Source organism: Urocampus carinirostris, chromosome 18 (genome assembly GCF_059441175.1).
Source record: "Urocampus carinirostris isolate Australia breed hairy pipefish chromosome 18, RoL_Ucar_1.0, whole genome shotgun sequence".
Lineage (NCBI taxonomy): Eukaryota > Metazoa > Chordata > Actinopteri > Syngnathiformes > Syngnathidae > Urocampus > Urocampus carinirostris.
In genome coordinates this window covers 23,614,995-23,638,290 of record NC_142366.1, presented here as the reverse complement: position 1 = coordinate 23,638,290, position 23,296 = coordinate 23,614,995, and the positions used below count along the sequence as shown (strand labels likewise).

At 43.7% G+C, this 23,296-nt stretch overlaps 1 protein-coding gene and 1 long non-coding RNA gene across 2 annotated transcripts; one reads left to right on the top strand and one right to left on the bottom strand.

Moving 5' to 3' along the window:
- The first annotated feature begins 1,230 nt into the window (after positions 1-1,230).
- Positions 1,231-23,153, top strand: anks6 (ankyrin repeat and sterile alpha motif domain containing 6). Its single transcript, XM_088322626.1, has 17 exons — positions 1,231-1,610; positions 2,796-3,029; positions 4,865-5,193; positions 7,266-7,310; positions 8,653-8,857; positions 8,933-9,039; positions 10,489-10,640; positions 11,082-11,307; positions 11,372-11,421; positions 13,982-14,170; positions 14,755-14,917; positions 15,647-15,855; positions 15,927-16,119; positions 16,209-16,276; positions 18,029-18,145; positions 18,214-18,310; positions 19,217-23,153. Exons 1-17 carry the CDS (start codon positions 1,279-1,281, stop codon positions 19,264-19,266), a joined length of 2,766 nt encoding a protein of 921 aa, XP_088178752.1. The 5' UTR covers positions 1,231-1,278; the 3' UTR covers positions 19,267-23,153.
- Positions 6,714-13,389, bottom strand: LOC148348681 (uncharacterized). The gene is made up of 4 exons (XR_015847688.1): positions 13,303-13,389; positions 11,133-11,324; positions 10,474-10,617; positions 6,714-6,944 (listed from the first exon to the last, which is right to left on the bottom strand). It is a non-coding gene; the product is annotated as an uncharacterized LOC148348681 (long non-coding RNA).
- Positions 23,154-23,296: the final 143 nt, after the last annotated feature.

Here is a 23,296-nt window from a genome sequence, read left to right as displayed (position 1 = left end):
ATGTTGTAGGGCAGTTAGTGAAAAGCGTGGCGAGGGGGATGCGCTTACACTGTCTATTTTTTCCTATTCTCTTTCAATTCAATTTACATTCTTTTGGAGTTTCGTGGCGCTTCGTCTTCGTTGTTATATTACAATTGAGCTTTTTTAGTTTTATTTATTTTCTTCATGGATTTTCTTTAATTGAGATTTGAAAATGACGACTTAGTACTCAGGAGCTGAGGTCATGATGTCTTTTACCTGAAATGAATTTCACTAAGGATGGGCCAATGCATCCAAATCGGGATATCTATTAAGAACAGATTTCTCATGAATGGTGTACGATGAAACAGAAAAAACAAAAACAAGGCATATGATAGATTAAATTACGGATTTATAAAATTGTTTGTCCAAGTTTTTCCAAAAGCATTACTTTTGCTTTTTAATTGATTTTATGGACGGTCGTCGTCTTTGCCTGTTAAAATTGGGATTTGAAAATCGTTTTGGTTCGAGTTTTATAGAGCTCTACTGTCGTCGTTACGTTTAAATTGAAGTCATCTCATCTCATCTCATTAGCTGCAGCGCTTATCCTCAGTAGGGTCGCAGGGGTGCTGGAGCCCATCCCAGCCATCCTCGGGCGGTGGGTAGGGGACACCCTGAACTGGTTGCCAGCCAATCGCAGGGCACACGGGGACCAGACAACTCACTCGCTCATTCAAACCTAGGGACAATTTGGACCGGCCAATTCACCTGAAATGCATGCTTCTGGAATGTGGGAGGAAACCGGTGTGCCCACGCAAGCACGGGGAGAACATACAAACTCCGCACAGGAAGTCTGGAGCTAGCTGGATTTGAACCCACGAAGGAGGTTCCCATGACTTGAACTGTGCCGCACATGCGCTAACCACTGCGCCGCCGTGCCCCTAAACTGAAGTCATGATAGTAATATTTATTTATTCAAAGATAAAACCGCCGAATTACAAGCAATAAGTCGAGTCTATATCTTATTGTGAAAGGAAACCGGAAACTGCTGCATCTCAACGTTGATAATGGAAGGAGACAAGTTTGGATCAAGTAACGGGGAGCAGGGCAACGCCAGCCGCTGGGCAAAATATGTCGCAGCTTTTCTTTATAAAAAAAGTTGTCGGAATGATTAGAATTTAGAAATAGGATGAAACTATTCGTTTTAGAGGATCGTCCGGCGTCGTTTGTACGCCGCGCATCACGACGCACTCCGGACAAAAAGTTGGGAACTTTTCTTAAAAGTGAAATGGAAGCGGGAGCCTTCCAAGGAAGACGGACATGAACTTCGGCGTCCCCGCCAACTCGCTGCTTCTCCTCCGCGCCTGCGATGAGGGCGACTACGAAACGGCTCGGGGGATCCTGGAGCCCGGAGCCCCGAAAGAGTCGGGGAGGCAGAGCCGATCGCGCTCCGACGCGGGTTCCGAGTGCAACGCGGCCCATGCCTTCATGGCCCCGGTCGCGGTGGACTGCACGGACGAGGAAGGCAACACCGGCTTGCAGTTCGCCTCGTCCGGCGGTCACGAGCATCTGGTGCGCTTTTTGCTCCGAAAGGGAGCCTCCGTGGACAGCCGCAACAACTACGGATGGACGCCCCTCATGCAGGCTGCCAGGTGGGCTTCAGCTCCAAAACATCCACGTATCCTTCACAAAAAGTGGAGTTCAAAATCGGACAGCCGCTTATGAAAAACGGAATCGTTAGGAAAGAATCCCATCTTCACTGTTCAGCAGCGAGATTACATTTTATGGTATCGATAGAATGACTAAAGGCATTTCACGGGAGTAATATATTTTTCAGAAAAGGCACTGATCAAAATGAGAGAACATCAATGACTTAGACATGGAAAAGAATCTGCATTTAGTGTCACGGACCAGGAACGGAGACGGGACCCAATTGCGTTGGTTTTACTCAGCTTTATTTAGAAGGAGGAAAGGACTTGCATCCACGATCCGATGATCCTCGGTCACGGGTTGCAGATTGCTGGGACGCGGAAGTGGCACTTCCGTGTCGAGCGAAGGTCGTTGTTGACGGCGAGAAAAACAGGTCGATGGCTGGGGCGGAGGAGCAAAAACAGAAACGGGTCCAGAAGAGAGGTCAGCAACAGGTATCAGGCAGGAAACAGGGCAAAAACGGGTTGATAGCCGGGACGGAGGAGCAAAAGCAGAAACGGGTCCAGAAAAAAATCGGCAACAGGTATCAGGCAGGAAACAGGGCAAAAACGGTCGATGGCCGGGACGGAGGAGCAAGGCAGAAACGGGTCCAGAAACAGGCCGGCAAAAGGTATAAGGCAGGAAAAAACAGCGGGATAATGTCGGATAGTACAAAGCTTGCCTAGCTGAGAGCTTGGCTTTGCAGACATTCTGACGGCTTCCTCTTAGAGGACAGGGGTTTAAAAAGAGCCAGGGAGCCAATCAACGACCAGGGTTTGTTGGCCCAAACGGGGCAGTCGCAGGTGCCCCGTATCAGCAATCATGACATTAGTGGCATGGACGTCACCAGCCCAGTTTTCGGGGGTGCTCACACACCCCCAAATTCAACCCAAGCACCTCCAAGATTATAGCTTTTTGAAAACAGTTTTTTCCCTAATAAAGGACAGGATAGGATTAAATACAATGAAAAACACTGGATGAGAAATAACCAAACATAAAACAAAACAAAAAGGCTGCCTTGGAATGGTTCATTCCATTGGATTCCTTGCACCTAGCCCTATAGACAATATACCGTAAGTTACTTTTCATAGGGTCATTGAAGTGACTTTCCCGGGGTAATCTCGGCACCTATCTCTTCACACGTTTAGATTTGGTCACCTGAGCGTGGCCCACATCCTATTGGAGAACGGCGCGGACATCAACGGGCGCAACAGGTTAGGTGCTAGCGTCCTGACGATGGCGGCGCGTGGGGGCCACACGCACGTGGCGAAGCTCCTCCTGGAGAACGACGCCTTCGTGGACGACTTCGATCACCTGGCCGAGGCCGTCCACAACGGAAATAACAACAACGGTTGCAGCTTTGGCCCTCCAAGAACGTCCAGGTGAACCTAAAATGCGCTATTGCTCGGGCTGCAAGCTGTTGATGAAGAAAAACGTGTTTTCGCGATGTTGCCAGTCACTGCGCATATCTTCAACTCTTGGGATTCAAGATATGATGCCTATTTCAAAATATAATCATCACAGAAACATTACCATCAGTCTGAAACAAAATACCCCTAAATCATATTGTCGGTAAAGCTCACCTATAACATCTCCTCATGATAGAAATCTCCTCAAATATGGTCTGGTTATATTTACAAGAGTCCAGTGAATCCCACCGTGTCAAATATTAACGTCAAAACATTCGATAATGCCGACAGAGGAAAAAAGAAAATTCGACTAAAAGCATTTCTGCATCGTTGGACGTTTATTGACGTAATTTGTTCTTTTGGCCACTCGATTTCAGTTTACAAATAAACAGATTTGTAAAATGATTCCTAATATAGTTGTTAGCCTCTGAACCTCTTATTGACACCACTCTCAGCCAATAGCAGGCTTTTTTTCACAGCCCGCATTAGCCTATAGGGGCCTGAGATCAGAGATGGCCTCTTTTAGCTCTGAATCTCTTCAGCCAGTAGTAACCGATTCAAATGATGATTGACACATGGGTTGGCCAATGAAATTCTCAATTGAACAATAAGCGGATGTTCAGAAGGGATTCAAGTTAGAACCTAAAATAAATATGCGTCACACAACTCCTGATCCTTTTTACGCACCATTGTTATGCGCAAGGTTGCACAATCGTGGATTGACTTAAGTGTCCAGTCAGGAGAGACAAAAATCCATGAATAAACATCCGTCCATTTCTTGGGAACTGGCAAATAAATAATACATTCAATTCAAGTAAGCAGTATTTTTAACCCTTTAAGAACGGGCTTATTAGAAACAGAAGAACCATAAATACAACAAATATTACTTGCACTTTGCGAAGTACATTCAGTGTCACGGACCAGGAACGGAGACGGGACTCGATAGCGTTCGTTTTACGTAGTCTTTATCAAGAAAGAGAACAGCGCTTGCATCCGCGATCCGATGATCGTCGGTCACGGGTAGCAGATAGCAGGAACGCGAAAGCGGCACTTCCGTGTCGAGCGTGGGTCGTCGTTGGCAGCGAGAAAAACAGGTCGATGGCCGGGGCGGAGGAGCAAAAACAGAAACGGGTCCAGAAAAGAGGTCGGCAACAGGTATCAGGCAGGAAACAGGGCAGGCTAGTGTCGGAGAGTACAAAAGCTTGCCTAGCTGAGAGCATAGGTTCGCCGACTGTCTGACGGGTTTCTTTCGGAAGACGGGAGTTTAAAACGAGTCCAACAGCCAATCAGGTCCCGTGGCTGTTGGCGCCAACATGGCAGACTCAGGTGCCCCGCATCAGTAATCATGACATTCAGTGGTCAACTGCAAAGCCTGTAAGGAAAGAACTTAACGATTCTCAAGCGCTTTTACCAAGGTACATTTGTTCTTGGGACTGCATGCGTTCAGTTTCCAATACCTTTGTCAGGCACCGTCTGGCATCACGCTCAAGCTTTCTCAAGACCACTTTATATGTTTCTCAAAGGCAGAACAGTTACAGTATGCGGAACGATTTATTTGTAACTATGCATTTCTAAACGTACCCGCCCTATTTTACGGTATATAAAGCACACCGGATTTCTGGACAATTGGGGGTTTTTAAGTGCACTTTATAGTGCAGAAAATACGGTGATTTCACCGCCAGCCGATTGAAATTGAAAATGGAGGTGTGACGTTCTATAGGCGCTACCAACTCCAACTTTAGTGTCATTTTTTGTGGAAAACACGATTTCCGATCTCAATCTCTTTTTAAAGTCGTTTTTCTCTGCAGCGCGCTGGCTTTGGGAGGCGGCGCCCACGATTTCACGGACGTGACGGCCCTGATGGTGGCGTCGTTGCACGGCCACGAAGCGGTGGTGCGCCTCCTGCTGGAGTGGGGGTCGGACGTGGGCTTTGCGCAGAAGACCACCGGCTGGGGGCCCCTCATGGTGGCGGCGCTCAGTGGCAAAGTGGGCGTGGCCCAGCAGCTGGTCGAGCGCGGCGCCGATCCGGACCGACTCAACGTTCTCTCCAAGACCGCCTTCGAGCTGGCCATGCAGCTCCAGCAGAAGGAGATCAAGACTTACTTGGATTCCATCACCACCGTACGACCGCTGACCGGTAGGTCATCCCAACTTTGCATTTACAATTCTATTTACCGGATTTCTGCTACACAGTGCCTAGCGAAAGTATTATAAAGACCAAATAAAACACGAGGCAGGTCCGGAATAATGTTGTGGAACGTTTCGAAGCAGGAACGTGATACAAGAAGATTTCGTTCCTCTCCTGTAGCGCTGTGCGAGCAATAACATTAAAAGAGCATAAAACGACAGCGAACCTGCCAAGACCTGTCCGTCCTTCTAAACTTTCAGCCCAAACAAGGAGACAATTAATCAGAGAAGTAACCAAGTGACCCATGATCACATTGGATGACCTGCTGAGGTGGGACAATCTGTGCATAAGAAAACTATTCGTCATACCCTGCATGGAATAGTGGCAAGGAGAAAGTCCTTTCTGAATGAATACCATAAAAAGGTCCGTTTGGCGTTTACAATAGGCCACACGAAATACACAAAGAACATGTGGAGCAAGGTGTTCTGGTCAGATGAGACAGAAATGTAACTTTTTGGGCTGAATGCAAAGCGTTGCGTTTTGCACATCACCCTAAAAACACCATCCCTACTGTCAAACATGGTGTTGGCAGCATCATGCTCCCATGGGCACTGGGAAAGTCTCTCTGAGTCTTCAAGAGCCCTGAGAATGGGGCGCAGGTTCACCTTCCAGAAGGACAACGACCCTAATTACAAAGCAAACTCTACAAGAGAATGGTTTCAAACTTACAATATAAGAGGTTAGAATGGCGTAGCAAAAGTCCAGATCACAATCCTATAAAGCATTTGTGGACAAAATGTGGAAAATTCTGTGCACAAACCATCACCGTCAAACCTCGAGGAACCTGAGTTGTTTCGCACGGAAGAATGGGCAAATATTTCTCTTTCAAGACCCAATACCCCAAAAGACTTGTGTGGCTGTAATCGTAGCAAAAGGAAGTTGTACCGAGTATTAAATCAAAAGGGGCCAATATTTTTGCAACACTTCCTTTTCAATTTTTCATTCGTTAGCGTCGTATAAGATGTCCAATAAATGTGGTTTCTTTTCTCGAATGTGTCTCTCATGTTGTTCATTCTTAGAACATATTTTCCTTGGGGGCTAATACTTTCGCTAGGCACTGTACAAGGTGCACCGGGTGATAAGGCGCACTTTCAACGTTGGGGCCAATTTGGTGTTTTTGGGTGCACCTTATAGACCGGTAGGACATCATCTGTTTGTTGCCCGGACAACCATTTAGGGCACCTAACAATAAGGTGAAAAAAAAATAAACAAAGACAGGAAGCGCTTGCCTCTTTGATGCTTCCCTGCACCGCCAGGTTAGCATTTTAGCGCCGACATGCGAATTTTAGGATATAAAGTGCAGTTGAGAGGACTGGGAATATTTTGGGATGTATGGATGTCAAATTTTTTTGAGACTCAAGGAAGGATTATGCTTGAATTTGAGTCCAAATGAAGCTTCATTGTTGATGAAATGATTCCTAGAAGCACTGATGAGCACAAATGCCTCAGATTCCATTACTTTCTAGAAATTATTTTCTCCTTTATTTTTTCTTTTCATTCCCATTGCTACAAAGGTCACATGACACAATGAACACATCACCTGAAAAGAAAAAAGGGATGACGGGTTGAAGCCAACGGCAAGATGAACATTTGTCTCTGGTACCGTGACTTAAAACAGTGTTCTAATGAGATCGAATCTACTGCCTTTTCACAAGTCATCTATACCTGAGGTGGTGTTGAGAAGCAAGGTGATCCTGGCCCTGTAAAACAGAAAGAGAAAATGTTTCTGTTATTGGCTCGTATTCATCGAGAGAGGCGTATTTGATTATGGCTTTCTGGAAAAGAATCTCTTTTTTCAAAATGGAGGCACTCCTGCAATGCTCACACTTTTCCTGACTGTGGCCCCTCATCAGAGTAAGGAAAGATGTTGTGGCCCTTAAGGGGAAAAAAAATGGAAGGACCCCTTGACCACTCAATACAGCGAAATCTAGTGGTGAAGTAGGACACACTGTCGCTTTAAAGCGACTTTTTTATTTTTGGGTGGGGAACAAAGGAATCATTTCATTCTTCTTTCTTTTCAGACGACGAAAGGCGAAGACCGGACGTATTCAGCGCCCTCAAACTAGGTAGGCTGAGATGATTTATTGCCAGTGTCGGGCAACTTACTTTTCTAAAGTAAGCGGTTCTCGTTACGCACTACTTCTTACAAAGAAGGAACCGAATGTCTTTATAGCAAAAGTAAATGACCCATTTCCGTTTCATTTAAAAAAAGTTGTTGACATTTTCTGAGCAGTATTCCAGTCAGTTGAATAAAGAACGGACATGTCAGGACCAGAACGGAAACGGGACCCAATTGCGTAACGTTGACCACAAGTTTTCTTGAAGGAATGAGGAAGGGCAGCGCCCCCGATCCGGTGTTCGCTAGACGCGGGAAGCAAGTCGCTTTCGTACTCGGATTGTGATCCGAACGCAGAAGTGGATGTTCCGTAGCGAGCGACGGCGGCGTCAGGGACGGAAAAACTGGTCGGTAGCCGGGACGGGGAGAGCAAAAACGCGTTCGGAAACGGGTCGTAAGCCAGGACGTTAGAGTAGACGTAGTCGGGAGCAAAACAGGTCGCAGTCCGAGACAAACAGGAGCAAAAACGGGACAGGTGGGAGTCAGGGTCGAAAAAGGCTAGCACGGAGGTTCGCAAATGGACTGGCAACAGGGGATTGACAGGACTGGGTTTAAATAGGGACAGGGAGCCAATCACAGCCCGTGACAGTTGGCGCCAAATGAATCACCGATTAATGACAGTAAGGGCTAAATGGTTTGATAAAACCTTGTACTATTTACTGCACCTCACCAGCAACACATTTATCCTTTGCTTCGAGTGCAACAAAAAATACAAGAACAAAAAGAAAAAAGAGAGCTAAAAGAAGAAAAAAGAATAAACGTTACATTTTCATATAAGCACATTAACGCTGAAATACAATTAAAATCATTATAAATCTACAAAATAAAGAAAATACTAAACAACTTAATGCCTTTTCATGCTCACCAAAATGAAAGTCAACAACAGCGTATGACCCGAAAGGCAACTCGAAGGGAAGCGGCTGTTCATCGGTAGGGAGTCGGCTCCATTGAAACCTTTTGTTCATGAAAGACGCTGGCAAAACCCAGCTCCCCGCGTGGCTTTTTCTTTCGGCGCTTAGTAAATACTATATTGGTAAGCCCTATCTTACCATATGGTAGTGCCTATATTGAACAGTGACACAATCTGAAAAGACGTGAAGTAAACAACTCCGCAGAAAATCCCTTTATTACGCAGCCCTTGTGACCGCCAGGAACGGCGGAAAAAAGAACGAGTTTGATGACCCCGTTACTGAAAAAAATAACGTGTTTTACGAAACGGTGGTATTAACCTACAAAATAGAGCACTTGATGGTTGTGCAGAAGATAATTGCCTTTTTGGCGTTTCTGCTTAGGAAACTCCCAGCTGGTCAAAGAGATTTTAGAAGAAGATCCCGCTCAAGTCAATTCCTCCAATCAGGAGGGAGCATCGCCTCTCATGATGGCGGCGGTGAGCGGCCAGTTGGAAGTGGTGCAGATGATGGTGGAGAAGAAAGCCCAAGTGGACAAGCAAGACGGAGTCCACGGCTGGACGGCCTTGATGCAGGCCACGTATCACGGGTTCGAAAAGGAAAAGAAATCTCAATATCGCGGCACGAGGATTGGCGCCTAAGCCCCCTTTTTCTTTTTTTTCAGAAATAAAGACGTCGTCAAATACCTTCTGAGTCGAGGGGCTGATGTCAACCTTCGAGCAAAGAACGGATACACCGCTTTTGATTTGGTCATGTTGCTGAATGATCCAGGTTAGGCCTGCAAAATATCACAAACATGCTTATCTGTCTATGTCTATGTCTAGCTATCTATCCATCCATCCATCTAGCTAGACATCTATCTATCTATCTAGACATCTAGTTCATCTATCTAGAGATCTATCTAGACCTCTATCCATCCATCTATCTAAACATCTATCTATCTAGACCTCCATCTGGACATCTATCTGTCTGTGCCTGTCTGTCTGTCTGTGTTTGTCTTTCTACCCTAGCCATAAGAAGCCGTAAGAAGTATCAGCTCCTCAGATTTTTTTTTAAATGATATATCGTGAATAATAATAAAAGATTATGCACCAAATTATTTAGTAGTTAGTCATTTCACATGTTTTGCAGGGAATCTCTGAAAAACACATGGAATATCACTAAAACATTCACATTAGTACAAAAAAGGTAAAATTATAGCTTTTTACACACTGAACAGATTAAAAGGCAAACAACACGGGATTACTGAAAATACAATAAAATAAAATGTCAAAGTATTGAGTCTAAGTGCCCATTTTTCTGACCTTTTCTTTGATTGTATTTTTGCTCCATTTTACCTAAAGAAGATGATTTTGCTCATTTTAAACATTTCAAATAGTTTGCTTGCTGTGTACGGTAACACCTCATGTAGAAAAACAAACAAATCCATCCATTATCCATTATCTGCACCGCTTATCCTCAGTAGGTTTGCGGGGGTGCTGGAGCCCATCCCAGTTGTCTTCGGGCAGTGGGTAGGGGACCCTCTCAACTGCTTGCCAGCCAATCCCAGAGACAGACAAGCGTACATATGCTCATCCACACCTAGGGACAATTTGGACCGGCCAATTCACCTGAGATGCATGTTTTTGGAATGTGGGAGGAAACCGGAACCGAAGAAACAAATAAATACATTTCCAATTTTATCCACCAGTATTTCCCGCTATATAAGGCGCAGCGTATTATAAGGCGCACTTTCCCATTTCTGTTTGCGCCTAAATACGCAGGGATCAGAATGGAGATTTTCATTTTCAGCTGAAATAGCCAGCGTCCAGGAATAAACCAGGGCGGAACACCCCCCAAAAAAAAAAAAAAAAAACCTGGGTTTTAGGCAATTTACTTGTCCAAAACCATGCTTATATTTACCATTTAAGTAACATTTTTAGAAGATTAAAATAATTTGCCCACATAACTGATTTCTTTGTAAATACTGCAAGATAAGTTCAAATGCAGTTCAGTCCCTGCAGCTTGTGCGACAATGCGGCCAATTTTTCTAACGGCCGCCAGGGTGCGCCAGAGCAATAAAGGAAAGAGTGAGAAAGTCGGATTTTGAATTTGTTTGCTACGCAAGACAAAAAGTTAAAAAGTCGGAATGCCTTTGGGGTTCAAAACAGCGGAAATCCGCGGATCCGCGGAAAATTCTGATCCCTGAATACGGTACGCACTCACCGCTCTTCTTGCCAGACACGGAATTGGTGCGTCTGTTGGCCTCGGTCTGCATGCAAGTGGACAAGGAGAGGTCGCAACAGCGTGGCAGGAATTCAGCCGCTCCTCCCAAAGGCAGACACGCTCTCCTCCATGCCCCCGTGCCGCCTGAAGACAAAGGAAGTCTCAAGGTACCTTTTCTTTCCCTTTTCACCGGAATTTTCATTTTCTGAGGAGGGGGGAGTTCACCACGCGGCCCCCCCCATTATTCTTTTCCACACGTGATGCTTTGTCCGACCCAAAGAAAGGCAAGAAAATATTTCACGATAAACCGTTTGATGCCGGGTATAAATATCATTATATAGGACACTCATCATTACCCCATCATTTGAATGAGTTGACTACATCAAAAGAGGGTTTGTTGAGCAGTACTATTAGCATGCTACAGAATATTTTCCGCCTCCCCCCCTTTTGCTGACAGCGGGAGTGGCAAGGAAAAAAATCCCAACAAACCATTTTGGTGCCGAGTATAAATATCATTGACACGCTATGAGATCATTCCCGATCATTTAAATGAGTTGACTATATTAAAACGGGGTTTATTGATCACCTCTCCACCCCCGTATTTGCAGTCTTGGTGGAACCGAATGTCCAATCGCTTCCGGAGGCTGAAACTGACTCACACTCTAAGGCACGGCTTGCCGTCCAATCGACTGTCTCCGTTTCCCGAGGACGCGGACGCTTCCTTGGACGCCACCATGAAAGCCGACCTGGCTCACGGCGCTCGAGCGCCTACCGGTAACCAGGGAGTCGGCGATGGCGGCGGCGTCTGGGCGCTCAAGACCAAGGATGCTGCGGGTAAACCGAAAGATATTCTGCAGAGAAAAGAGCGAAGACTGAGACGTCAAATGTCCCTTTCAAGGTTTGTGCAGGGCGGCGGCAGAAAAGGAGGACATGCTCATCACCACCATGGTAAGAATGTTTATCTCGGCTTGGAAAAAATGAAGTCGACCAATCCACTAGTTCGTTAAATTAGACTTTTTTTCCTTTGTTTTTTGCAAAGTTCTTGAATTAATTTGAATTTGTCCTGAATTTTTTTCAGGGGGGACATTTAAAAAAATCTTCCCTCAAAAGGAACAAGCTTTTTTTTGGAGGTCGATTCAGAAATATTGATGAAATGTAACACTTGTTCCTAAAAACAATAATAACAACAACACTGATGATAATACTAACAACAAATACTGACTGACCGAGCAAATAAATAGATGAATAAAGAAAAGAATGACAGTAATTAAAAACAAATCAATACAAAACATAAACACAAAATAAATAAAATAACATAAAGAATCTAGACTATTATATAAATCCCAATTTGTGTATGTGTTGTCTGTGTTATTTTGTGGCTTACCGGCTCCAAAACGGCTGAACCCATTTTTGTGAAAATGAACACAAGTGTACTTTAAGCTCCTGGGGTGTCTTTAAGTTGCGCTGGTGTCAAGGCGCCCCCAATAAATACCCACAAACATCCGCTTTCCTGTTCAAGCGGCTCTGGAGCTGCATGCAGTTATACTGCTCTATGGCACTCCCTAGTGGCTCCCGGGCACTTTTTCAACAAACCAAGGCCCCGACCACCTCGCTCAAGTAGAATGCCCGGCAAGGCCAAGCCATCGTGCTTGTAAATGAATAAATCGAAAATTACCCTCCAGAAATTGGCTCATATTGTTTGAAAATAAATAAATAAACCACTTACCATGATTAGGAAATCTGATTTTACAACTAAATTAACTTTATTGGTTCATTGATGGTTGTTATGAGTAGAAGCTTTTCATTGTATTGCTATGCATTTCTGATTTTTCTTACAATATTCGCAGTCTATTAGGTGTACGGCAAATGTTTGTTTTTAGGTGCACCTCATTTATTTTAAAAAACTACAACTCAACTTTTCTGAACCTACCTTTCCTTAATGTGTAATTGAACAAAAAAAAAAACTTTTTGTCTCAAATAAACACCCAAAATGTTTCAGATCACTCGCGACCCTAATGAGGATAAGCGGTACGGCTAATGAGATGAGATGTTTCAGATCATTTAAAAAAAATGGGACGTGTTAAAACTGATTGCTACAAGCCAAAATTGTTAGGTCCAAATTGTAAATCGGGTACAATTGTTTTACGAGTGTGATGAAAATAAGCTAAAATGTTCCAAAACGATATGTTATAAGAAATGAATTTGGGTAAAATAACGATTTAGAAATGTTTTTGAGACATTCCCTAATTTTTGTGCACGCATATTTAGAAATTTCCCGCATGATCTACGGGTCGAAGTGTAACGGGACCCAGGTGGGTGGTCTAGCTCCAGCTGGTCTTATACATTTGTTTTATATATTTTTGTTTTTTGACCTCATCTGCAAAATAGATGATAAATGTCAGTCTCACACGACACCATTTACTTGTTGACATTAAGGATTATTTATTGAGCAAGTCTCACTAAATCACGTGAGATCTCGTGAGACTTGGCCCAAGCACCCTTCTCTGACCTGTGAGACTTTGCCATCTTTATTTAAATCCAAAATAACATTGCCATCAATTGGTACTTTTTAAGATTCAATGAACAAATCACCATAACTGTACCTTCCAAAACAACTCACCTGGTGTTATTTGGTATCAAAATATAGAAATTTACATCACAGTACACTCTTAAGCCAGTCCAGCATAGCATAGCATACCTCACCCAAGGCCCTATTGCTTGATTATGCTAACGGATGACAATTTCACTTTTTATAAAGTTTACAGACAACACAAACAACCTTTACACACATATTTTCACGTATTCTCATCCTCACAGTGAGTGTGTTACCTGCAAAATAGATGATAAATGTCATTCTCACACGACGCCATTTAATTGTTAGCATTAAGGTTAATTGATTGAGCAAGTCTCACTAAATCACGCGAGGTCCCGCGAGACTTGGCCCAAGCACCCTTCTCTGACCTGTGAGACTTTGCCATCTAGCGGTGATATACTGGTACTTCACTTAGCCTTTCTGCTATACAAAACTCATTACCCTGAAAAACAATCATAAACTTCCCTTAACAGTCAAATACGGATGACACAACATCAAAACCTCCAAATATAACATTTGAACTGGTCAGCGACCCTTGTTAAATGGTAAATGGTCTGCATTTCTATAGCGCTTTTCAAGTCAATGCAGACCTCCCAAAGCGCTTTTCAATGTGCTTCACACTTACCCATTCACACACACATTCACACACCAATAACGGCCATGCAGCCATGCAAGACGCCGACCTGCTTATTGGGGGCATTAGGGATTTAGTGTCTTGCCCAAGGACACTTCGACATATAACACGGAGGGGGGGGGATCGAACCTGCGATCTCTTGATCCCAAGACGAGTGCTCTACCTCCTGAGCTAATGCCGCCACAGAAGCAGTCGATTCAATACAAGACAACAAAGCGTTTTGCTGCAGTCCCAAAAACCCCAAAGCTCTTCTCCCTGACTTTGGCATTTTCCCCTTTCAGCTCCGAAGCGACGCTCCCCTGACCAGGTTACCCGATGACAAGTTAAAGGCGGTGATCCCCCCGTTCCTGCCCCCCTCCAACTTCGAGTCCTGGAACTCGGACCGTTCACACCGGGAGGGAAAAAGCGAAGCGCCTCGGCTTCCCGTGCCTCCGCAGAGAAAGTTGAACAGCAGCGGCAACTCGGATATCGTAAGTCTTTTTCCGGAGTCGAAATACTTTACGATACTACCCGCCACGTAACAGCCAGTTGTCACCGTGAGCGGCGATGAGAATGATGAATGCTCTTATTTTATAGCCGGGCTCTCCAATCTTTGTCAAGCCTTTCTTACTCATAAGCACAAAGGCGACCCAGTTCCATATGTATTCCGAAAACAACAACTTATCGTCTTATGACCATGTTATTACCAGGTTCATTCATGGGAGTCGGGTTAAATTGACTCAGTCGAACGCTAACAAAAGAATTTTATTAGAAAATCGCAATGACCCAGCACTGGTGAACTATTTTCAGAAAAGGTCCGCGGTCACCTCAGCTGTCTTTAGAGAGCACCCTGGTGCCCGCGGGCACCACGTCGGAGACCACTGTTGAGTAGTCAAGATGTCTATCGGTGAGGTGTTTGTTCAATAGACAGGAGATCTACACGATTAAGGAAGTCATAGAAGCATATGCTTCTTCCTTTCCCGACATGTTATGTTTCTTTTTGGCTTAATTTGTTTCCTCATGTTCAAAATAAGGTTTCTTTCATTCATTCTCGGTGTTTTGATTTGCAATCCAGACATCCATCACTCGAGTGGTGAGCAGGTCCATGAAGTTTCCCGGCATTCCCAAAGGGCCCTCGTCCTCATCTCCTTCCAATTCCGGACATTACCACTCGCCTCATTCCTCGGGGGGCTCCAATGGCGTGGCGGGCCTCAACCGGGACACGCACAACCGATCAGGTTTACTAAAAATACACTCGATGAACCCGATTGACTTTGATATTGTAAGGAGTTAAATGTCTTTGGAATGAGATGTTTGCGTAGTCAAGGAATAAGGAAGTAAGGAGAAGAACCGGTGTGGCGGGAGAGCCTGCCGAGAGGGTCGATAACAATTTTCCGAGGTGGTTTGGACAAGTATGTGATATGGACGCGTAGGATCCGGAGGGGGTAAACCGGTGTATGCTGATTTTGGGTTGTGTGGAGCAGCAACTCAGCCCTTGTGGTTCTGTGGGCTTAATGTTCAGTGTCAGGTTGGGAAGAGCGATGGTGAGTTCTTTATTCTAGCCACCTCCCACGATGGCTTAGATAGATGGATAGATAGATAGTTGTCTAGATAGATGTCTAGATAGATAGATGTCTAGATAGATAGATAGATAGATAGAAAAATTGGTACTGTTGTACAAAAAAATTATTCTAATCATTACGTGTAGAACAAACACAACAAAGTTGCATCAAATCGATACATTTTCTTTTTTTATTTTAATTTTATTTTTTACTAAATTTGATTCATTTTTTTTCATCCATGTTTTCGATTTGTAGTCGGCCAAACGTGAAATGCTGAGTGACAGATATTTCACTTGAGGACCATAGCTAATCTACTAGCTTAGAATCGTTTTGTGAAAAAAACAACAGTATGGTAGAATAGCAATAGTTTCATTTCCGATTTTCCATTTGACATCTTTCTACCAGGGGGCAGCGCAGATGGGGTTCTCGCCCAGATAGCGGCACAACGCAAGAAGGCAGCAGGTCTTATCGAGGTCAAGCCTCAAGCTCCTGAGAAACAACCCAGTCCAACCTCAAACCCACCGACTGCCCCCACCGCCAACATGGCCACCCCCGATATCATGTTAACCGATACCCCCTCCCACCCTCATCTGGTTGACGTCTCCTCCCGAAGGGTCAGCGTCTTTCCAAACAGGATGAGATGGCTCATTCTGGACCTAAAAGTGACCTTCCTTATTCTTTTCAGAAGCTAGATCTGAAAAGGAGACCTCAGTCTGGGAATTCGTCCACCTCCAAAAGCACCTCACCCACCCTGACCCCGTCGCCTTCCCCGACCCCGAAGCCCCCCGGCGGGCACGGGGACTCTCTGTCCTCGGCTTCTTCCCATCCTCGCTCCAAGAGTAGCGGCGGCTCCAGCAGCGGAACCATCACCGATGAAGGTATCTAGACCCTCTGCTAACGATGTCCAAACGATAACCAAAGAAAACATCGTTTTCTGATTTCTTTTTGAAATTGTTATTATTTCCAGATGAGTTGTCTAGTATCCTAAAGAAGCTCTCCTTGGAAAAGTATCAGCCCATTTTTGAGGAACAGGAGGTATTTACAATTGTCCTTTCTTCTAGAATCGGGCAAATTACAGGGCAATAGATCAAGGGGTTCATTTTGGCGTGGACGGAGGGACGTGTCCCCGCCAATATATCGAGCAATCAATGTTGTGTCCTCACCGATATTATACGATACCTGCGCACTAATGCATAGACCCGTGTTTTTCAACCACTGTGCCGCGTCACAGATATTGCTAGATGTGCCGTGGGAAATCATTCAGATTGTGTGCCTGTGCGGTCTAGCGCCTGGCACAGTAATCAAGTAGCAGCGGCATGTAGCTAATTGCCTTGTGCTCGGAGACAAGTCGTTAAGTGAGAGAAAGACTGAGTGCGTCGTGTGTCTTTCATCGAGTCCTGCCAGGATATCAGCTCTGTGTTCCTCTTAACAGGCCCTGACCTAGGATAAATAGAAAAGATGATAAATTATCCTATTTTTGTGTTTATTTGATTCCTACTCAAGGCATTGTGATATGACGTTATTCTTCAATGTCAAACAATCTTATATTGTTCATATAAGCTTTCTTTCCACATTTTCAGCTGGTGTGGCTCTTGAGCCGCAGGTTGCTGACCCCCAGCCTAGACCAAACCTACGCTTTTGCCAATCCAATTTTTAATAACCCCCATAATGAAATGCTTCGCAAATTTCACCCAGAATTGATATAAGAAACAAGTCCGAATAGTTATGATATGTTCAATAGCAGGGAAGTTCTCTAACACTTCTTCAGACCGATACCATGAAGCAGTCCTCGATATCGATACCACGGGTAAATGATATTCATTTGTTTTTATAGCGATATCTTTCATTGTCATTCTTTGAATTGCATCAAATATGATATCAAATTTCTGCTTTCTGATCCTAAAACGGCCACTAGAGGATAGCAGAGCTCAGTCATGATAACCAACACTTTGAAAAAAAAGATCCAATCTCTTGAAAAACTTTAAATCGAGTTGATATTCTTTCTTAAAATTGTATTCAATCTCAATCGAGTATTTCGTTTCTCGTTCCTGATCCTATATCAGCCACTAGAGGGCAGAAACGTACGGCAACAATACCTGTCAAAAGGATGTCATATTATGAAATACTTTAGCTTCAAATCTAATTCATATTCATTTTTAATATTGCCTTAAATCTATTTTAAATATCTAATTTATAGGTCTTGATTACAAACAGGCCACCATATTGCCACAAAGTACAGTGATGATCACCGATACCTTCAAATAAGGACGGAATGTCTTGAAATAATATCAGTTCCTAAAACTGCAAAACAATCTCAAATATTAAATTCTTATGTCCTGATCATAAACCGGCCACTAGAGGGTAGTAGAGTATAATGATGAGCTCCAATACGTTTAAAAAAAAGGATCCAATCTCTTGAAATAGCTTCTAATAAATATTCTGTCTAAAAACGGTAATAAATCTCAATTAAATATCTATTTTTCAGTTCCTGATCATAAAAAGGACAATAAAGGGAGGAAGAGTATGGGAACTGCACCCATATCTTGAAATAAGGATGAAATATTGTTAAATCTAATGACGTAATAGTCAGTCCTAAAATTGCTTTGATTTAATGTCAATATGTTTTGTTCCTGATCTTAAAGCGGCCACTAGAGGCCAGCCGAGTCCAGTAATGAGCACCAATGCCTTCAAATAAGGCAAGAATGGACATCAATATGCGGTGTCGGTGCAAAAAAAGGGCCTTAGCGGCAGATCCATTTCCATGTGCTTTTCCTTTTCACTGAACAGGTGGACATGGAGGCCTTTTTGACCCTCACGGACGGCGACCTGAGAGAACTGGGCATTAAAACCGACGGCCCTCGTCAACAGATCCTGGCGGCCATCTCGGAGCTCAATGCGGGGAAAGTACGTGGGTTTTTTTTCCACTCTTTAATGAGACTTTTCCAGAAAGCTCAACGGTGTGCCTTGCTCAGGGGCGCGAAAGGCAGATCCTTCAAGAAACCATACACAACTTCCAGTCGTCCTTCGGCAGCAGCGCCAGTAACCCCGGACCGCCCGGAGAGCCTCGCCGTGAGTCTTTCGACGAACCGTCCCTCCGATAATCCGACCGAAGTACATGGAATGCCCTTCTTGAAAGGCTTTGCTCTCTTTTGAAGTTTTGTCCCAAGTGCTACTATCGCCGAGTCATCAAAAATAAACGCTTTTTATTCTCGCCTTGCAATCACACGCCTGCACATGAATGTAGCACGGGCATCTTAGCAGGAAAACAATAGCTTGAAGCCTTTTCGACTACTTGTCAAATTTGATCACAATCCGAAATACTAAACAGGGTAAGGGTAAAGTCGTTTCCAAAAGTGGCCTTTTGGAGACGACCAGTTTACGACACTAAAACCTTTGCATTCCTGTATTTGACTTGGCCAATTTGCGCACGTCAAAGCTCAAAAAGGCAATCTCGGTTTTTACAAATACAGACCCTTATAGGCTAATGCGGGCTGTGGATTCTGAAAAAAAAGCGTGCTATTGGCCGAGAGTGGTGACAATCAATAGGACGGAGGCTAACGGCCATATTGGGAGTCATTTTACGAGTCTGTTGATTCGTAAACACAAATGATGTGGCGAAACGAACGGATGACAACGAGCGACGTCCGATGATGCAGAAATGGTTTTAGGCGGATTTTTTTTTTATCTGTGGGCATTTCGAAGGAAATATTTGACACGGTTGGATTGATTATTTGTTGTGTCCTGGATGTAACATAGGCATTTTTGCAGTCATTGAACCCTTTTGATGACTGCCTTCGGACGGTTGAGGGCTTTATAGTTCATCTTTAACCCTACTGGCGAATGTTATGTTCAAACTCACCAATTTTATACCGGCGTAATTAGCACCACGCTTTGCTGCCCAAGTTACTGTTCAATTCGTTTTGACCCCGACCGAATGCTCCTGTTTGATCCGCTTGTACTCTTTGCCCACTTCAGCTCCAACGAACTGGATGAGACATCAGGTGGCTTCCTCCAGTAAAAGGTAAACTTCGAACGGACCCAAAATCACTCGACTGCTGCGGACCTGGAGCTGCCAAACAGGAAGTGACGTCATCTCCACTCGTCATTGTCGTTTGGATTTCAATTTGGGATATTTTGCGACCTGCTGCGAGTCAATAATGGGATGTCTTCTTAAGTCGGCAGCATAACAAAAACCTTCTTTTGATTAGCGCTGGATTGAGTGTACTGGAAAATGGGAAAAATTGGCCTCCAAAGGGCTTGAGTTTGAAACTGATGTACAAAGCCTTTATTTTATTCCCGGACCAAAAGCGACAATGTCGTTCGACCCAATCAAGAAGGGACATTTTTTTGTGCGCCTTCTTCGCGTCGCCATCAACGTGGCCGTGGCCTTAAATAATTGTGACAGAAATGAGAGGGGGCGCTGCCAGGCCTCATCCAAGAGCCACCGCGCCATCAATGATTCATGCCCGTGACAATCTAAAGCCTTGTCGCTCCTCGCGATCGATAAAAGCTTAGTTTTGCGTGCCGTCGCGAGCGCCCTCCATCTCGATCCAATATGGCGTCGCCTGCGGATTTTTCTAGATACCCGCACGGACATCAAGCCCTCCGGAGTTGCACACAAGAGTCACACACAACAAACGCTCCTCAAAGGTGGGCTGCGTCCTTAAAAAAGTCCATCCATCCGTTATCTGCAGCGCTTAGCCTCAGTAAAGTCGCGGGGGTGCTGGAGCCCATCCCAGTTATCTTCCGTCAGTGGACAGGGGACACCCTGCACTGCTTGCCAGCCAATCAGAGGGAACACAGGGACAGACAACTCACTCGCTCATTCCCACCTAGGGACAATTTGGACCGGCCAATTCACCTGACATGTATGTTTTTGGAATGTGGGAGGAAACCGGAGTGCCCGTAGGAAACCCAAGCAAGCACGGGGAGAACATGCAAACTCCACACAGGAGGTTCGATCTCGTGACCTCAGAACTCTGCCGCACACGCGCTAACCACTGCGCCGCCGTGGTGCCTTAAAAAAGTCGAAAGTGAAATATTAAGTACGTGTCAACAATGCCCAACTGAGTTCAAGGAGCCCCTATGGCAGGGGCCACGGCTCAAAAGCCATATACCGTAGGGCCCTTTTCATGTGTACACTGGAGATCAAAATTAGAAGACAATTTATAAAAATAGGCAACAATTTTGAAATAATCCCAACTTCACTGTTGCACAGTTAAATGTCTTTTTTGGGTGTGTCTGTAACACTGTAATCCATCACTTTTCACAAAATGTTTCACCCCAAAAATATTTTTCAGAAAAGGTACTGATCAAAATGAGAGAACAACAATAACTTTGGCACAGAAACAAATTTGCAATAAGTAAGAGGTGTACGGGCCTCTGCTGTGAATGACTTCAGTATAACACTGCTTTGGTGTGATTTTGGTCCATTCTTCTTCCAGCCTCCTCCACAGGTTGCTTATCGTCGTAACTTTCTTGACCATCACTTTGTCACCTAGGATTTCAGTCCTAATGCTCTTAAACGACCGGACAGATCCTGATCATGTTCGGCACCGAACGGGCCAGCGATTTCAGTCGCAGTGTGGAGAAAAAGCTTTTGAGGCGGGGAGGGGAGGATCGGGAGATCTCCCGGAGTGAATCGGGCGTTTGAGGTGGTGCCTTTCAGTTCAAATCAGCGTCGTTCGCGCCGGCAGGAGTACCGCATTCCTTCGTGTGTAACGCGCGGTAGATTTTATGATCACGCTATTTTTATTCACGGTACCAGAGACAAATGTTAGAACAAAGTAAACAGAAAATCGTCTCGAAAGATATAAACGCCAAAAAAGTACGACGAGGGAAAAACATACGGTATTTCCTCCACAGCCCTCTCACCTTTTTAGGCCCTGAGCCATTTTCAATCGACAAGTACGGTATTCCCTCGCTATAGCACATTTTACTAAGCACGGTTTGGAGATGTTGTGAATTTGAACGGTGTTCTTCATTCTGATTGGCCAAACCGGAGGTGGGCAAACCTTTTGAGTCGTGGGCCCCATCGGCTTCAAATATTGAGTTCAAGCGCCGGAAGGAAAAACAAAAAAGATTCATCGTATTTGTTTTCTATCTACGGATACAGTCCAGGATCCGGCAATAGAAGAGGGGAAGAAAAATCCGAGGGCTTATTTCTATGCGTGAGCGTTTTTTGCACATTCCATTCAAGTAAAAATAAAGAATGGAGAGAAATCTTTTTCAAATAGCAGCGAGGATATGCACTAGTGAATAAACAAACACGCAGACATTTACATCGTGTATTTCTCTTTGAGTCTATCAAGAAATGGTTTCCTGGAAATTGGTTTTGAAAGACTCCGATGGCGTGATGTCTCGAAAGCTCTAAAGCGAAAAACTCAAATGCAATCAAACTCGCTCGGAATTTCTTTTCATTCAATTTCATCGACAAAATAAATACATGATAAAAATGGTAAATAAAGGGAAATGTATTTGTATGTTGGGGACTTTGGGGACAAAAATGCTTTCGAAAAAAACAATTTAAGTATATTTTGAACATTTTCCTTTGACGGACCGCATTGTAAAATAAATAAATGAATGAATAAAGAATCTTAATACAGTAGTTTTATGTGCGAAAGAAATGCTCGAGCCTATAAAAATACATGTTCTTTGGTTGGAGCATTGAATGTAAAGAGAAATCCCATATATTGCCTCTCATTTGATTAGATTTGGACTAGAAATAGACTTTTTTGCAGGGCATTGACTTCAAAGTACAGTTCCAAATAAGGACAATAATGCAGTCAAATAAATTTTTTTTTATAAATACAGTCAATAAGAAAAGCATGAATCCTTTTTTTTTGCTTGTAAATGTTTCGTCTTCATTTTCTCGATGTTGCCTTTCTGTATCAATGATTTGTGCTATTGAGGACTGCAGATTTTAAGTGCTCAAACAAGTATATGGATTTTTTCCACCTGTAAATACAAACTATTCCCATTCAATATTTTTTCATTACATTTGCTAACAACTGGGAGTTTAGTTTCATATACGCAATACATGTGAAGAATTGTATGCCTGGATATACATGTTTCAAATATGAATTGCAACGCACTATTTTTTGGGGCCATTTTTTTAAGCACCACGTTGTCATTCTTTTTATTTTTTGACCCGTTTATCTTTTTTTTCCTCTTGAAAGTCTTTATGACATGTTTTACCCTGGAGTGCCATGACTAATCTCCTTGCATACAATGTTTTACACTATTGATGTTTCATGACAAGAAAGACATTTCTGTTGTATTCTACGAATATGGTCTTGGACATCTTATTTTTCCCACTTCGAATTGAGTAGCGAGTTCCATGTGGAATCATCAATTGTAATAATAATAGAAAACCGGCAAATAACTAGCAGTTGTATTCCATCTATTTCAAAGAGATTCCATTTGACAGTTTTAGACTTATTACTGAAACTGTACTTTTTCTTGTCCATTGTCCTGAAACTCACTCATTATTTTTTCCAAACAACTTTTGGGATTATTTCTGGATTCGGCACGATCGAATGTTGATTCTGATGGATTATTTGACGTTCGGTCATCAGGTCGAAAGGGACGACGTGGTTGAATTATCATCAAAATCCATGATTTATGCGCTCTCTTGTGGAAATAGGAACGGTTTCGATAAGAAATCTTGAAGATTGGAACATTTACGGACAAGAAATAAAATCCATTCGGATTGAACATATGGAATTTTCTTCAATATAAAAAACGAAAAGCGAGTTGGTTTTAATTGGAGTGTCATTCGCATTCATGTCAACAGAAGGGTGCATCGATAAATAGAGTACACTTTGGAAAGTATTTGAAAACGAGCAAATCAAATCAGGTTTATTCCATGTGTTGATATCAAAATGCAATCCATCTGAAAGTGTGGTCCAGATTTCACATTTGACGCTAATCCGATCAATAAATAAGGAATAAATGTGTGAGGCTGGATTTTTTTCCTCACAAAAAAGAATGTAGTCGTGTCGGTATAGAAATAAACCCCTTTATAAGATGACAAATATGTTTTGTTACGAAAGA

Bases quoted from the DNA above. Each gene is read 5' to 3' on its own strand.
- anks6 (XM_088322626.1), top strand. From the start codon at position 1,279: ATGAACTTCGGCGTCCCCGCCAACTCGCTGCTTCTCCTCCGCGCCTGC. The intron at 15,856-15,926 runs GTCAGCGTCTTT...TATTCTTTTCAG, and splicing joins TTGACGTCTCCTCCCGAAGG to AAGCTAGATCTGAAAAGGAG. The intron at 18,311-19,216 runs GTGAGTCTTTCG...TGCCCACTTCAG, and splicing joins ACCGCCCGGAGAGCCTCGCC to CTCCAACGAACTGGATGAGA.